The sequence below is a fragment of the Ornithodoros turicata genome, chromosome 1 (assembly GCF_037126465.1).
Source record: "Ornithodoros turicata isolate Travis chromosome 1, ASM3712646v1, whole genome shotgun sequence".
In the NCBI taxonomy this organism is placed as follows: Eukaryota; Metazoa; Arthropoda; class Arachnida; order Ixodida; family Argasidae; genus Ornithodoros; species Ornithodoros turicata.
The window spans coordinates 105,636,792-105,653,558 of record NC_088201.1 but is presented as its reverse complement, the minus strand read 5'-3'; the positions used below and the strand labels follow the sequence as shown (position 1 = coordinate 105,653,558).

General features: G+C 45.3%; 1 protein-coding gene across 3 annotated transcripts in view; it reads left to right on the top strand.

Moving 5' to 3' along the window:
- Positions 1-16,210, top strand: part of LOC135378537 (neprilysin-4-like) — a 160,529-nt gene extending 144,319 nt beyond the window's left edge. For 2 of the 3 annotated variants that reach the window (XM_064611593.1, XM_064611591.1), the window contains 4 exons: positions 6,349-6,441; positions 6,512-6,616; positions 15,905-15,981; positions 16,086-16,210. In XM_064611593.1, coding sequence (XP_064467663.1) covers positions 6,349-6,441; positions 6,512-6,616; positions 15,905-15,981; positions 16,086-16,185 — 375 coding nt within the window. In that variant the 3' untranslated portion in view covers positions 16,186-16,210. The remainder of the gene's footprint in view (positions 1-6,348; positions 6,442-6,511; positions 6,617-15,904; positions 15,982-16,085) is intronic. The other variant, XM_064611592.1, reaches the window with a different exon arrangement.
- The last annotated feature ends 557 nt before the right edge of the window (positions 16,211-16,767 follow it).

The window sequence follows — 16,767 nt, the reverse complement described above, 5'->3', positions numbered from 1 at the left end:
CCACCAGTGCTTCACCAGTTCTTAACTATATGCTAGGTCGATTACGAAAAGAAGAAAAAACGACTAATTACGTCGTTAATTAATTAATTAATTTATTTATACGTTATATGTTTTGTGAAATTCGAGGTGGCATAATTGAATCCAGTCATTATTCAATTCAAATCCGAATGAGCCGGAACTGGGCATTTTTCGAGAGCAGAAACGAAGCGACCCTTATTTGTGACGGGGGGCTGTCTATCTGGCCCACGGAGGAGAAGTAAGGAGACCGAACTCCGCTGAAAAACGACGTCCCAATTTATCGAGTCAATTGTTGGCCGCGGCGCGGCGCTCGCGTTCCCTCCGGTACTAGCTCCGCGAAATCGCCTGCACGGCAATGCGCCGTTTGTGCTCGAATACTCCACTAAAAAGCGTTCAAAACGAATGTTTGTTTGATAAGCATAAACAATGGTGTCTCCAGTAACGAGTTAATATTTTCTGGTCAGCTACAATTATTTTTTCTTTTCTTTTTTTTCGGTTTCTGCTACCTCGTTTTTGTCTCATAGATGGAAGCTACCTGTCCGATAAAAATGGAATCGGAAATAAGAAAAAAAAACGCAACTTTAATACGTAAGACAAACGTCTGACATTGTTAAAGGTGTTGTCGAATGCGTCCGACGGAATCTTCTGTCGCTTCTCCCCGGCCGTCTCGGGTATCTGCCCTTCTCTCTGTGGTGCGCGCGTACTTTGACCGCTACGCTAACACGCTAACATACCCGAAAGGAAGCAAACGTTGTTCCGAAAAGCCACATTTGAGTGGTATGAAGGAAAGAAAGTCAGGAGGGAAGAAAGAAAGTTAGAAGCTGTGTAATCGAAAGTCGCCGGATGCGATCTTTCCGGAATCGCGCGTTATGTGGATCGTTGCATAAGCTGGGACTGAGAAAGTTTTATCTCCGTACGTGTCAAGCAGTTAAGGGACCTTTGTGTGTGTGAGTGCAAGGAGGGGCGGGACGCTCTGATGATGGGACACGGTGCGGTTCCGAAGGTTCTATATAGCACTTTGTTTCTTATATCTTGTCATGCATGCCAATCGCTCGCTTTTGGGAACTGCAAAATAAAGTCGGGATCTAGTCTCTAATTTATGTTGACGAACACTGAAATCTTGAACAACACATTACTTCTACATTATACACTATCGCTTTGGTGCTCAGTTTCAAGTTACTTCTGTACAAGCATGCTGCTCAAAGCGTTGCACCGGATATTTTACCACCACCACCAAAAAAAAAGGAACAATACTGCAACACCACCAATATATACCTGCCAGAAAAGCTAAAAAGCCCTAATTCCAGTAGATATGGGATTGACCCCCCCCCCCCCCCCAAGGTACACGAAGATGAAAATCGTCTTCGAGGAACAGGAAGTGCATGCACTGAATCCTGTACCGCGCGTGTGCAAAACCTGCGACAGAAGTGCGTTCTGGTACCTTGGTATTAAATTCGTGTATGGTGGCATGCGAAATATGTAACTCTCTATCCCAGCGCGGATGCATCACAATTACGACAAAAGGCTCCTGTTTCCCAAAGCGTTGTGCATACGCGACAAAGCTCTCGTGCAACAGCTAGAATGCAAATGCGGATTAACCAGCCCAATGACATCATTACCCTACACTGCGAGGTGTTCCCGGGAACTAATACTGATCAATGCAAACCATTATCAATGTACATCTCGTGGTCGTGCGTTGGCGGTGATGTAAATACGCGTACCATCCTGTCTGATGTCGGATAACAACCTTTGTGCTTCTTCGGGTGTCGTGTTTTATCGCAAATAAAAAAAGAAAAAAGAAAATAGCTTCTTGACTGCGAGAGCACCACGCTTACGGAGACATTCAAGCCGTCCAGCCAACGCGGAGCCCCCTTCACGGCGGCTTCCCCGCATTCTAAATAAAAGCTTCTCGCTTTGCACTAACAAAAACTGTAGGCGAAAAATTCACGGGGAGATCGTTCCTTGATACACGATAAGCGTGTTTACTTATCAAAATATTTTTTTCTGCTTCCACTGGACACACAAGTACATCTGAAAGAGTGCATTACAGCAACCTTATTTCAGAGGAGCAAGTACCTGACGGAGCGCGAGCGCCGCGCCGCGGCCACAATTAGACTCGAGGAATCGAGACCACGCTTTCTCAAGGGCGGTTCGGCAGAGTTCGTTCTCCTTACTTCTCCTCCGTGATCTGGCCAAAAGATTAGCACGTCCTCCAATCAGCTCCATCTCTCCAAAGCACTTGACCCTGTCACGTGGATTACCTGCCGCCCTCTGTGCGCTCGAGCAGTGTGCTGTTCTGGTTTCAGCTCATTTGCAGAGCCAAATCTGACAATTTATATCTCAAGGTACGTTCGCTTGCCAGGATGTTTAACAAGGACGACGAATTTGAATAAGGACTGTCTCCAGTTCTGCTATTTCACATTTCCCAGGAAACATCTAGTTTATAAGTTATTATTGCATTTTAGCTAATTAGTCGCCCAGTATTTACATGCATTGTCTTACAGAACGTCCGCATCGCTGCACAATCCGCCTGTCAAGATGGCATCAGCACTTCTGTAACAGCTTTTTATAAAAGCATCGCTATCGAGTAAAAAAAAAAACCTTGTATGTACGTATTTAGAATTTGCGTTCACTTTGTCAGCACAAAAATACTGTGAGCTTTGTGAACACAGCTTTGTTGCACTTTGCCAGCACAAAACTCATTAGGATGGATGCCACATGACAGAGTTTTTAGCATTAGTCGCAACGGAAGCTTTGGTGGATGGCATCATACGTTCACAATTTGTTGGCTCTCTTCGCTTGTTACTTGTACGCTGTCTTAGAAGAGAAACGAAACCTTTACGTCATGGTTCACACATTGCTTGTATTTTAAAACGAGGATTTCCCGAAGAACCCTCGGGACGAAAAACGTGCTTTCTTTCAAAACATCCTCACAACATTCTTCTCTCCAGGTGCAGTAGCAGGGCCCGAACGTTATATACTGGAAAGTTATGTGCTGTGTGCGGTGTGGGTGCAGTGTAAAAACGAACTGAACGAGCAATCAAACTCAAGCTTTCCTGCATTATAACGACCAGTGGAACTATTACGCGACAACTGTCGTCTCGAAGCTGCAGTAAACGAAAAATACTTGCTAATTTTGTTGCAACGCGTTTCTATCTGACACCCAGAACAAGTACGCAGTGTCTTTTTGAGAAACAAGAAAGTACTGCATGGAAACTACGTTCTTATTACAGCGTATAGTTGCCAAAGAGTTGTACCCGGCCGTTGGTGGTACCTCCAGGGTCGTGCTTGAGGCTAGGAGATTGGTGGTGGGTTCAAATCCTATCACTGGCTGTGCTGTCTGAGGTTTTCCCTATATTTTCTGGGAGACTTTCCAGACGAATGTAGTTCCTCCTTAAGTCGGCCGAGGACGCATACTATCTCCTTGTCTCCCACTACTTCCTGCTCTCCTCTCACCAATTTGCCCACGCTCATAGCCACAGATGCTTCGCGGCGCTAACACAGGGCAAAAAAGTTTCTGCGTTCAGCCCAGCTAAAGACTAAGAAGTTACAAAATACATGTAACTGTTCCTTACCCTTGGCAACTACCTTCAGTGAAGGTGTAAGTCACCTCGGTACTCCTAGCGCTGCTGCCGCCTCGAGAGTACACATTGGACCGGTTTCACGTCAGTTCAAGCAGGGATGACCCATCGACCGTCTGGATTTTCATTATTTTCTATATTTAGAAGTTCATCGTAACTGATGACCAACAGCGGTAAAATGAATAATTTCTAAGTTAATTAATAAGCTAATTAATAAGTTTTCTTGCAAAAAAAGAAATCGAGAAAATCCTGCAGTGAATTCGAGTGTTTCAGTTTTGCCGTTTTTGCACGCGTATATCTCCTGAGTTTTAAAATCTGTTGTAGTGATTTTTTTATGCATTAGTATGCCTACAGTCCAGCAGTCCGAGCGCAACTTTTGCGTTTGTGCAACGCTCTGTGCTATAAAACATGGCGCACATGCTCTCTTGTGCAGTTTTGTTCCAAATTCGACGCGTGATTTCTCTGACCGTAGATGTCCCCTATTACCATACTTGGTATTCATTCACACAGCCTATAATGATCTTTCATCTGATATACCTATTGTGCGTATACCTCCTGCAGGTATCTTCTGAAACAGGCAAATGTTTAGGCATGTCTCGAGAAAAAAAAAGCAAGTATCTTGCGCGTGCGTTCTCAAAAAGGCCCTTTTCACTTCATTTATCATCTGACGTAAAAAAAAATTCTGCTTCAAAGGGCGTACACTGGGGATTAGCGCGTCCAAACGCGGCCCTACTCTGCGTTCGTACGTGTCGTTGCCCTGCTGACGGTACCGTGGGATAGCGGATCTCTGTCAATGTCGTACAAGAAAAGGGTTTTTTAATCACTTTGTGTAATCAAAAGGGGTAGTTTATGTCAATATATTTACAAGACTGCGGAGACACTCAGTCTCACTTTTGCTTGAAAGCACCTAATGAAAGAGTGAATTAATGAAGTTTAGGCAATTTAGGAGTATTTACTAGGATTCCTTTTTTTTACGCTCTTCGAGAGAATGTCCGCCCTGCCGTATTACCCGCACGCGAAAGGTACCTGTATGCTAATCTTACAGCATTTTGAGCAAAATATCTGACGAATAATAACACGCTTGTAGATAAAACATCGGTGTCACCTAACAGGGTGATGTTCACCGGTTATATAATAGGAATGAGTTCCTTCATCGCCAGTGTTTGACTTAGCCTTTAGAAGCAGCGCTTGGTGACATGTTGGCTGTTCATTAATGTGTCAGCATTACAGTCCTCGCTAGGCAAGAATCGCGGCGTGGTCTGTCTGTAGCCACGGCGCGATGCGCATGCGCGGTGAGTAGAGAGGAAAAGAGGGAAGGAGAGGGCGCGACGTTTACGCCGGCGCGTCGGCAGTGCTAGGTTGCGCAGCCAGGGCCCCGAAACTCGCGAGTTCCCGTGCGGGATAAAGTGAGGCGCTTCATGCGTTTCACGTCATCGGACGTCAGAAAACGTCACATATTTTACGTCACGGCGACATCCGGTGGCTAGTGCCAACACCGCCTAGATGGAGAAAGCCTGCGCATTGCCTCCTCTCCCTCTTTCAAATAAGAGTCAGAATTCGTCTGCTACTGCGCTTCACCGTTCTGCGCATTCATGAACCTGCAAATGATTGCAGCTCACATGGAACCTGCAGACCTAAATATTTAGACAAAAAGTGCAATACGCTTCCCAGAAAATCAGTTTTCAGAAACACTGAAGCCGTTTTGCGCTTTACTTCCAAGTTTTCCCATTTAGTACGCGGGGACGTTCAGTCATAACTCGCAGACGACGGTTGTTCTTCTCCATGGTCACGACCGCTTCGGAGAAGGAGCGTTCGTGATTGGCTGCGGCCGTTGAAAACACGGTTCTGATTGGCTGACTCTTAATTGCTATGTCAAGTCGACGAGCGCGCAGATTTTCTGTATCTAGGTAGTGTTGCTAGAGCCTACTGATTGGTTCCCATGAAGATGAATTTGTTTTCTAAGCGATGATTGGGCGTTTCCAAATTTGTTCGAGAGCGCTCGAAGATACGGCGGAGCGGCGGCTATGCCGGCTGGAACCGGCGTCCATGGTGTCGAGGGCGTCCGTCTCGGATGGCTCATGTTGTGTATAGCGGTTGTGTTGTGATATGGAGATCCAGGCCTCACACTAGTGAAGCCAAAATCTCCATTTTTATATTTCTTAAAACCAAACCGGACCAACGGGAAGCAAAGCGGAAAGGAGGAAAGTAGTGTGAGAGAAACGCGCGTCACGTCACTCTACGTCACTGGCGACATAATCAAAAAAGAAAAAAAAATTGGGTGGCTACTCCTCGGTCATTGGTTCAGCTCCGGAGGTCACGTGAGGTTTCCGCTACAATAGGTTTCAATGGCAGCTTCGCATCCCTGCTGCAGCTGTGGTAGACGACTGGTTCGGACGTCCCTGCGTGGCCGTGCCATGGGTTATGAAAGCTGCGAGAAGGAGCACCCTCTACTAAGCAAACAAGCAAGCGGCGGAGAAGGAAGTCGGACGCTGCGAGATGGCGCCGCCAAGCTGAATCGATCGGAGGAAGCCGGAAAGCCTCGTTTGGCTGCGAGCGCTGTCTTGCGTTAGCCTTGTATAGGACCGTGTAAACGGTTGTGTAGCATTTGCAAAGGGGTGCTGAAGGGTTGTCTGGTGTTGTGGAGTGGAGTTCCCAAAGGGTTTTCCAGTTTTAACGCTAACGTATTACCGTCCATACCTGCCAATGGATCGACCATGTTTTTTTTGTCTTTCACTTTTGTTTATTTCAGCTGAACTCATTAAACACACAAGGAGAAGACGTTTCAGATAACGGAGGACTACTTGGAGCATATCTTGTAAGATCTTCTTCGTTAAACGAGGCTGTAAGAAACGATTAGTTCATTGTACGTACTAGTGGAGTTTCTTGTTCTCGTTTTTTTTTTTTTTTTTCAGACATACAAAAGAGTCGCCAATAACAGCGAAAAGTATCCAGATTTAGCTCTTCCTGGTCTCGAAAACTTTACTAGTGACCAAATGTTTTTCATCTCAAACGCCGCAGTAAGTATGACTGGAGACAAAACGTATGAACGTAAGCATGTAGTATGAGTGTTGCGCGTCCATCCCTTCTCAACTAAGCCGCTATCGCTACATGACTAATGCAAATGCCCAAGCAAACCAATCCTGTGTGCAAGTACGAAAACGTTGCGGCAACAGAAGCACATAACGGCTGAAAGACATTGTAGCGAAAGAAGTTCAGACGCCTCTGTCTAAACGTGTTAGGCCTGACTCAAGTTTGCCGTTCTGTTCGACAGGAAAAACGTCCCGCAGCCTATAATGAGTCGCAGTGTCCCACCTGCAACTAGCTAAGCCAAACAAAACGCTGTTACTGCAGTCATCTAAATAATGTCATTAACAGGGAAATTAAATAGCGTAAGACAATACGCTTGCATCCCCTGACGAGTGCCATTCACAGTGAGAATTCCTAGCTGTATTTTTGATCCGTCAAGCCTTCGTCCAGCTCTGAGTTGCAATTCGGTCAAAAACAAAGTGATCTAAAGGGGTTGCGTGAAAGAGGGCAGAGGAAGACGATGGTGAAGGTACCTGAAGAGGTGTACCTGGTGAAGTACGGGGAGGGAGCGCTCTGCGATTTGAGTTATGCCGTGGGACTCACCATCCCAGATGACATGCGAGCTGCCCTCTGTAGCCTTCGCTCGCGGAAATCCCTGTGCCACGGCTCCAAGCGGGGATAATGGACCCTATTACGCATGTGATACGCGTTAAGGGCCGACGCCGTGCTTCCAGCCTGACGCCAACACATTTTGAGGCCACAGTGCAAACACGAATAGTATGTGAAGAAAGAATAAGCCGGGAGTCTATGGCTCTAGCAAGTAGGGACAACTGTGTTGTGCAATGGAAAACTGTTGGAAACTGAAAAACGGAAAACTGGAAAAAGCGACACTCTGGCGAGGTAAAGCCATCAGGGTGATTCCACGCCAAACGATCCAATAGTCTTGCCCCACCCCCGGCATATCGGTTTTTAAAAATTATGTTCGATACCCTCTGCTATCAGTAGGCATTTGCCGAAGCCTGACGGAAAAAAGTTTGCACCGCCCTGGATCCTCGCGGGGCCAAAGTCTATGACGAACAGAATAACAATGTTGAAGGTACCATTTCCTTGAGCTTGAGGATGACGGAACGCAATTGATGCACAGATAAGTGGGTAGGACGAGGTAGAGCCACTATATAGGGTGCAGAGTATCGCATTCATTTTCCGCGCAGGAGCCGCCGTACGGTGTCGGCGATTGGGCTGATCGTGTCACGTGGTTTCTTCTTCCGAGAACTGGCCGTCTACGATGAGCCAGCTCTATGCAACACCGGTTTCCTGAGTTACGAGCTGGCTCGACTGCGCGTTGTTCTCCACCGGAGAAGGGGTCCCATTGCTAGGCGACGTAGCCGCGCCTGACTCAAGATGGCGGGCTCGCTCGCCGGCGTGGCTCAGTGTCGCTGCTCTGCTCCCTATTTAGTGACTCTAGGACGAGGTTCATAAGCAGCAGTGGAAAGCTTTATTCCACCCCAAAGCTAAGCACAACAAATGAGGTCACACGAGTTGAGGGGAAAAGAGACTGAAGGCTGGCTGATACAAAGAGGTGTTCTGCCTATGGCGGAAGCTCGAAGAAGCAGTGATGGCCACTAACTACTTCTACAGTAGTTTAACTATAACTACTAACTACTGCGCAATGGAGTAGTTTAACTAGTAGTTCAACTACTTTTCAGTGGAGGTAGTTAAAACTACTTCTTTAACTACATCTATAAGTATTTAACGTTGTCCATCAACACCAATCCCATTCTATAGTGTTCTTGGACACCTAAATATGAATCACAAGCAGTGATAAAAGTGAATATTTAGTACACATGTAGTCGTAGTACACATGTAGTAAAAGTCGGAAGCACAATCGTGCCGTAAAGCTTGCGGCAAAATCGGAAGTAGTAGCGCCTGCAGTAACCTAACTACTGTAGTTAACTATTCGAAATAGTAGTTTAACTAGTAGTTGCCACTACATTTCTGCAAGCAGTTGATAACTACTTCTTAACTACAATCAGGTAGTTTAACTAGTAGTTTAACTACATGTAGTTAACTACTGGCCATCACTGCCAAGAAGGATACGGAGGGAATCAACTTTTATGGGGAAAATAATTTTAGTCTGTCATCACAGCGGTTTGCAGTTATTGCAAGTAGGTAGATGTTTAGCTATTTCTGGATTAGAAATGTTCTTATTGACATTTGAAGCATGCTCTTTCAGACGATTATTATGCATCTCCTGCTTTGTCCAATGTACTGCGCAACATAGCTAAGCCGAATGGAATAACTGACCGATTTTTTGCATGGGACGTAAGGAACAAGGTGCCTGCTACCGCACCCGGGAGGTCGCGAATGAGGCTGCGCCCCGCACGCTGATTCGCTCTTCTCCGTCAAGGGACTATTTTTTGTGGCCCTGCATTTAGTCCTCAAACGGAGTAAAATTATTCCTTTTCTTTCTTAAGTGTTTAGAGCTAATGCATTGCCATGCCCAAGATTCGCGCACACGTTCCCCTAAAGTGCGCTTAGCCTAATAGCACGTGTTGTGTTAGTAAGGTAACTTTATGTCTGTTCAAGAGTGTAGGTGAGAGGAGGTATGAAACCCGAAAGGAAGGAGGAAGACGGGACAGAGCGAGCACATCACGGGCCACTTGCTTTTGATTGGCGATAACGGGTACTACGTGACGAGCTTGATAAGGATTCTTCAAACTGTTTGATTGCTTTCAAATGCCAGACTTCTTTTTAGACGAGTATCGCTGGTACAAACTGCATTATCAATGTCATCATACCTCCGGCAGTTTCTCTTTTCTCTATTATTGCAAGGCGTTTCATTTAAAATGAGTCAAACTTTTTTTTATAAAAATGGTGCATTGCACTTGAACTAGAGTTAGTGCGTGATGTTAGTAAGGGTCCAGAGGTACTCTGTGTATTTTTGTTTGCTCGGTAATTAATTAATTCGTTAGTTGATTGAATTCTTCGTTAATTGAATTTAATTGGTGATCCTTTTACCTGCAGGGACTATAGCAAAACTGTCAATGGCGGAGTTGTAGAGGGGGAAGGTGGTATTCGATTCTCTTATCCGTGATTATGTACCTCCTCTCAGTTCTTTTTCTTTCTTTTTTGTCTCCGGTTTCAAAAAAGCGCGCCTGAAGTTTCGAAATACAGCAGCGAGAGACAGCATCACAAACGCGCACGGAAACAAGTGGTCTCTTCGTTCATTCAAAATGTATAGACCACTTTACTGTTTACAAGGAAGAGGCAACATCTGCACATGCGCGGAGTTGGTGTGGGCAAAACACAATGAACGCAGCTGTGCGAATGCTTTCCGCAAGTGGGACATCGGCTGTGTTGCACTGCTACACCGCTCTCGACGATCTCCTTCCACAATACCCGAATAATTTAGAGCTATAAAGGAATCAGACAAGTGTCGCTACAAGAGCAAGTTGTTTATGAACGGTATACAACATGACGATTTCTTTGCGCAAATCTACAACTGGACGGCTCAGCCACAAAACATGCCGCCGATCACAATCGCATTTTAGTTTACCTAATATTTTCGCCGAGCCAGTTCACTGCTGATATTGTGCAAGCGAACAAGTCACTAGAAGCACACAATTACTTCACCTTAGGCCAGCCGTTTGATCGGGGCGTTTCTGAAAACAGCGCTCATTTGCTACGGTGCACCGGTTCATGTTAGCGCCGTTTACTTGTACACAGGTATCATGAGGGAATCTCACAAGTGCGATGTCAGGGGACCTTTCCGTTTGCCTGATCAAAACGATTGCAACACACAAAAACGATTCACAATAGAACGATATCTTCGTTCTGCGATGCGCCAGAAACTCGTGAAAAGTGATTTCAACCACTAATCATATGATAAAAAGTTGAAAGTTCAACATTTCCTGTCTGCCTGTTTGTTGTTTTCGACGTCTTCGCTGAGGACTCTCTAAACCTGTCGCTGCGTCAGATTTTTACTTGATTAGTATTGCTAGTACATTCCTACCAAATTTCTGAGCAAACCTTGAATGGCCGATTTGTATTATGAGTGCCTTAAAAGCTACCAGAAACGGACCGGTAGGCTTGTTGATCTCTCGAGTGAATTCGAGCATCTATATCAGAAGCAGGCTACCCCAAAGCAGTCGTATGCGGCCCGCGTAGTTCCTCCATGGCTCAATGCGGCCCGCGTACACCAATGAGTTCGGCTTCCCTGGTGCGCATTAAAAAAAAAGGAAAAAAAGGAGGATGGTCAGATTGTTGAGTAAGAAGAACTGAGACTAGCCTCCGTTCAGGTTGAGAAGCAGACACAGAATGCCTCGTTTATTGCTCAGCGCGAGCTCGATTCGTCCGCCCGTCTTCCTCCTCCAAGGAGCCGATGTTCAACATCGTCCCCCGCGGCGCTGGTTGCGTCTGCCTCCAAAAGGTACAGCTCGAAGCAGAGTTAACTGGAACGCAACTTCAACCGGCGGAGCAAGAGGGGAGCCACCCTAGCGGCCTTTAGCAGAAATAAAGGGAGAGGGCGTTTCGACATTTCCATTCCAGTCGGAGGGGTGTTCGCTGTGGTATTCCGAACAGTGCCCAATCAAGCTGGCGTTATCAACGCTGCGCCTGTTCGTGTTTTGTTTTGGGCGATTGTGTCTGAGATAATGCGGAGAATCGATGTCATGGCACGCGCCTGGAAACAGGATGGCGCATAGGCAAGCGTCATCCCAAACGCTCGTTGCGTGATCGAACGAAATGAATAACAACTTCTCTCTTTCGGAAAATTTACTGTGCCCAGAATAGAGGATGCGGAGAGGCTTGAAATAATTAACGATGGTAATCGCGAAACCATCGTTATGGGTTGTTAAATAATAACAAAACAATGCTATGGTGTAGCATATCGCGTTTCTGGGAGTTTCTCGGAAGAACAGCCAATTAGTACACACAAAAGTTTCTTGTGTGCATACTGGCACACAGTGCAGGGAGTCACCATGAAGGTTTTCTATTATTTGTGTAGTGAATGATGATCAGAGCTAGACAAATTCACCATGACCTTTGTCCTCACTTCAATTTTCGTCAGGAGAGGTTCGCCCCTACTTAGATTGCACGTTCCCCAAATTTGCCTCTCCCACCTTTCGTAAATCGCAGTTTCATAGTTTTTCCCCCACATCAATTATTTTTCTGAAAATTTTCCTCATCTAGATCACTTCACCTTAATTTTAATTTTGGAAGTTTAGCAGAGGTGAGAGACGACTGGTTCGCACGTGCTAACCTGCCGCGCGCCATCGGGATATCATTGATTCTTCGCAATCCCTCAGACACGGTCGCCCAAAACAAACGAGCGCAGCGTTGATAACGCCCGCCCGATTGCGCACTCTTCGGCACGCCACAGCGGACATCCCTCCGGCTAGAATGGAAATGTCAAATGGCCCTAGGTAGCCAGTTCGGTTCTGGAACCGACAACCATGACGGACCTGACCACGATACTAACTTCTGCTGAGCAAACGACGCTGCGGCTCCGCGAGTGATCAGGTCTGCCGGATTATCTTGACTCGGCAGTGTTGCCAGGTAGACGTCTCTGTCAACCGACGTATTTCCGACGAGCGGTTCCTGACGAAGGTCTCTTGCCTGTCGTTATCACCAGTGGTCCACTGTAATGCAATCGCGGAGTCCGCCCAAAACCAAGCCATGTAGCTGAAAAACTGTGGAATCGGCCTGACGTAGTTCAAGAGCCTGGGTGCCAGCAAGCAACTGGAGGGAGTATCTCCTCTTGCTCCGGTCCGACGGCCGATACAGCGACTGTACCTTTTGGAGGCAGACGCAACCAGCGCAGCGGGGGCGGTGTTGAAGATCGGCTCATTGGAGGAGGAAGACGGGGAACGAACCGAGCTCGCGCTGAGCAATAAACGAGGCATTCTGTGTCTGCTTCTCAACCTGAGCGGAGGCTAGTTTCAGTTCTTGTTACTCAACATAATTTTGTCCCGCGTTTCGGCACCAAAATTATGTTGAGTAAGAAGAACTGAAACTAGCCTCCGTTCAAGCTGAGAAGCGGACACAGAATGCCTCGTGTATTGCTCAGCGCGAGCTCGGTTCGTCCCCCCGTCTTTCTCCTCCAATGAGCCGATCTTCAACACAGATATCGCCGTGGTGATGGGAATAATGGGGTAACATTATCTTAGGTTAACAGTACTTTGTCGAAAGCAAAGTACAACGTCACCTCCAGTGTTTGCAAAAATCGCCCAGGGTGCACTATTTCACGCGCAAAACATGCCCCTAAAATAAGCAGGCAGTTGCACAGAACGACGCATATCTAAGAACATTCGCTTAAACAAAGGATCAAAAAGCGCGCTTCTGGCAATGTATTGTCAAGGTTCTGCACAGGTACGTCGCCATGATCGGCTTGAAGTCAAGCAAACATTGACACAACATTGATCGTCACATTGATTATATGTGCCAGGTCCCCGTTGTATTCGAATTGAACATAGAGGCATATGTCTTACTTAGGTGACATTTAAATACTGTTCGTGAATGACGCTGCCGGACAGCGCAGGTGCAACGACTCGGCCATGCACAATTTAAGCATGTTGTCGCCGAGACAAGTGTACACAAGAAGAAACGAAAAAGAAAAATTGCCTTGCGTTCGCTTCTCCTAAATAGAGGTAAGGGAAGATAGGGCAACATGAGACAGAAATTTGCAATTGAATATGAAATTTTTATTTTTCGTGTAAAAAAAAAAAGACCAGCCATGGGCACATTCCGAGAGGTCTAGAGCGTCTGATCTGTAAGTGAGAACGGATGCAGCCGTTTCTAAAATAAATACGGAACAATAAATTCAAAAATGCAGGTTGTCTCATCTTGCCCCAACACTTTCTCACTCGGGCCAAGACAAGACATTAGGTGGGGCAAGATGAGACACGTTGTGATAATGAAGTATACAAATTGGTTTTTGCAATCAAAGCACCTTCACAGCCTCCTTCAGCGCACCGCCCACATGATGTGCAATAAAACCACACAGAATTCGGTGCTATTTCCCTCCACAGGCCTTTGCAAACAACTTGTCGCAACAACTTGTCGCAACCACAAACTTGTCGCTGGTCGCGCGCTTTTGAGTGGGCTTCTGCTTTGCTGGAAATATCACAGGGAACAGAAAAAAATTCAGGGAAACACTAGGCAATGTGCAAGAAGGGAATATCTGAGGAACAAGAATAACGCTACCTAGTTGTTGACTTATCAGTTTCTAAACTACATTAAATTTCAATTATATTAAACTTAAATAACATTAAATTGCCGCGTCTTGCCCCGAGCATATCATCGAATGCGTTATTCTTCCTGTTAAACACCGGGTGACCAAGAATGCCCATATTTTGCATATATCAAGATTAATGAATAGAGAAATAGGATGTAGACTTACATTGACAGAATAATTCTGCGAGTCGCTACTGCACAGCTGAGAAGAGCAAGGGCTACAGAAAATCGCGCCTTTTTTTGCGGGACTTTACATTCCAGGTTGAAGTAACTTTTTTTTTCTCTCTCTCTTCAACGCAAACACCAATCCGGATAACACTCATAAGCAATAAAGCGGACATGCAGAGCCACCTCTGAGTGAAGTTTCAAGCGCATGGAGCGAAACGTCTCTGCGATAGGCGGCGTGCAACCCAAAATGTCGCGTCCTGCCCCGTATCTCATCTCGCCCCATCTTACCCTATATAACGTCGTTAGACAAAATATACGAGCTCACAGCCATTCAGATACCCATCAAATTTCATACTGGTGGCAACCAAGCTTCCCCGTGTTGCTACGAGGAAAAATTAAGAAAAAGTGTGAAACATAAACATAGGCATACATTATATACATGCAAATTAGCATGACGGTCACAGATAAGGTAAAGGTTAAAAGAGAAACATCGGCGGACAGATCACATTGCAATAACGGTATACTACAGCCCTTAGAATTTTGTTCAACTTTTTACCGTAATAAGTACAATGTCAGAAAGAGCTTTTAAAACAAACTGATACTTCGAAGAAGAGAGCTTTGGATTTCCCAAAACGCGAACCTCGTAGGAACGCAGTATTTGCAGCGTTGACTTTTCTGTTTTTTTAAATAAGAAGTCACCAGGAATGTTCTTCATTCCCTTTACCCGTGAAAGCACACCAATATTTTGTAGATGTTCCTATCAAACCCGTCTTGCGGTGCTGGTTATCAGAGGGGAATGCGCGCTGAACTCTCATAATTCCCCTCCCTTTCGAGTTTCATTCCTCCTCCCATTTACACGTGCTGAAACGCACAGTCGGCTTTCCTACATGCAGAAGTATCTTTAGGCTAAGCCCTGTTTAATTTTGATGTCTCACATTTTAGTCGCAATTTCATGCCCTCGGGAACAAAATTGGCTGGCTGCGTAACCAAGACATTCACCTTAGGTTGCAAACATATGGTCCCCAAATTGTGAAAGTGCAGTGGAAAATTACCTAAAGCAGATAGCTTTTGATGTATAAGACTGTGATGTATAAGTCGATGGAGCGCGAATTCTACCTCTGTCCCATTGAGTACAATGTGTAAGATTTGAAACGCCGGGGCAACAAAACCCGTTCTAGATATAGGGAAAAAAATTTTTGCGGCATAATTTCTTGTACATATATCTTACAGGATCCAGTGTGGAACCAGTGAAAAGTGTCGACATTTTCCGACAAAATGGAACTATACATTTCTTATGCATTGCGTCTATGGGTGCAATGCAGGCGAAGCACGCTTTAAGTTTTTGCCCGCGAATCCAGGGCATACATCGTATTAATTACATTAATCGACCTCAATTTTTTTAGCTTTCCTTCTTGACCTCAAACCATTTTAAAAAATCGTAACATGAGGCCCTTTGACAGATGAAACCAAAAAAATTGATAAACAAATCAGTGTTAGCATACAGTTCGTACCTCATTACCTCATTCTTTGCCATAAGCCTCTGCCCAGCTGGAGAAGTCCACCATCTGGACTCTCCCCTCGGTGTACGGTTTTCATATTCCTGTAAACTGTGGCCCCGTGTACAATCATGCTAATTTTTGGAAAGTGCACTCTCGGGAGTCGAGCAGCACCATTGGATCATTTGACATGAAATAATACATCAATGATGATTATTATTATTGTTATTATTATTATTATTATTATTATTGTTGTTGTTGTTATTGTTGTTGTCGTTGTTGCTCGAGTGTCAGTGAAAGTAGGAGAATTGAAAGCCTTTGCCTGCCCGTACAATATGTGACATTACCGTGCAGTATTAAAACTCAAATATTTTGTTCCAGGTATTGTGTAACAGTATGCGCACCCCTGCAATGCGACACAGGATACAGTACATCCCACACACCCCTTCGAAATATAGGTGAATTTTTGCGGCAAGAATTTTTTTTACGGTTACAAGTCCAGTGTAATCTTCGTCTGATCTTGTAGTTTCTGTAACTGCAACATGTGTGCCTTCTTTTACAGGACTCAGGTACCTATGAGTAACATGCCTGCATTTTCAGAAGCATTTACATGCGAAAACGGCACGACAATGAATCCATACAAAAGATGTAGAGTATGGTGAAATAAAGTTCTTGCTCACTGCGGCACCCTGATAATGCAGTTAAACCTTATGAATCAACCTCAGTCAAAACTTTAAGCAAGTGAGGTTGTCGAAGAACTGAACCCGCCATTTGAATTGGAATTGGAAATGAAAGAAAAATATGGAGATGTTAGTCACTACCCAGTCATGACTGGCCACTCCAAAACGCATTTGTGGAATCGGCCGTTGCATCGTCGGAAGATCGGCCATAGAGCACTGCTAATCATTTTCAAGGTCATCGACCTTTAAAGGAGCAATGAGGTGACATTTAACATGGGTTAAAACCCTGTCTCAATCGTCCAGCTCCCGATGAGGAGCCACGATACAACATATTTTCTCTCTGTGGTGTATTATAACTAGGATTACGAAAAGCATGCTGGGTGATTTCAAGCAGGGTCAGGGACTGACCTTGCCGGCAAAAATCTGCAGAAAAAACCTCCCTGCCTGATTTTTCCGCAGATTTTTTCCGTTCCAATATATATTGAAGCCTAGTGCTTAGGATGTACGAGGGGTGTTTAAGTCAAACCAGGACTTTTCATTATTCGCAAAAGTAAAATGAACTTA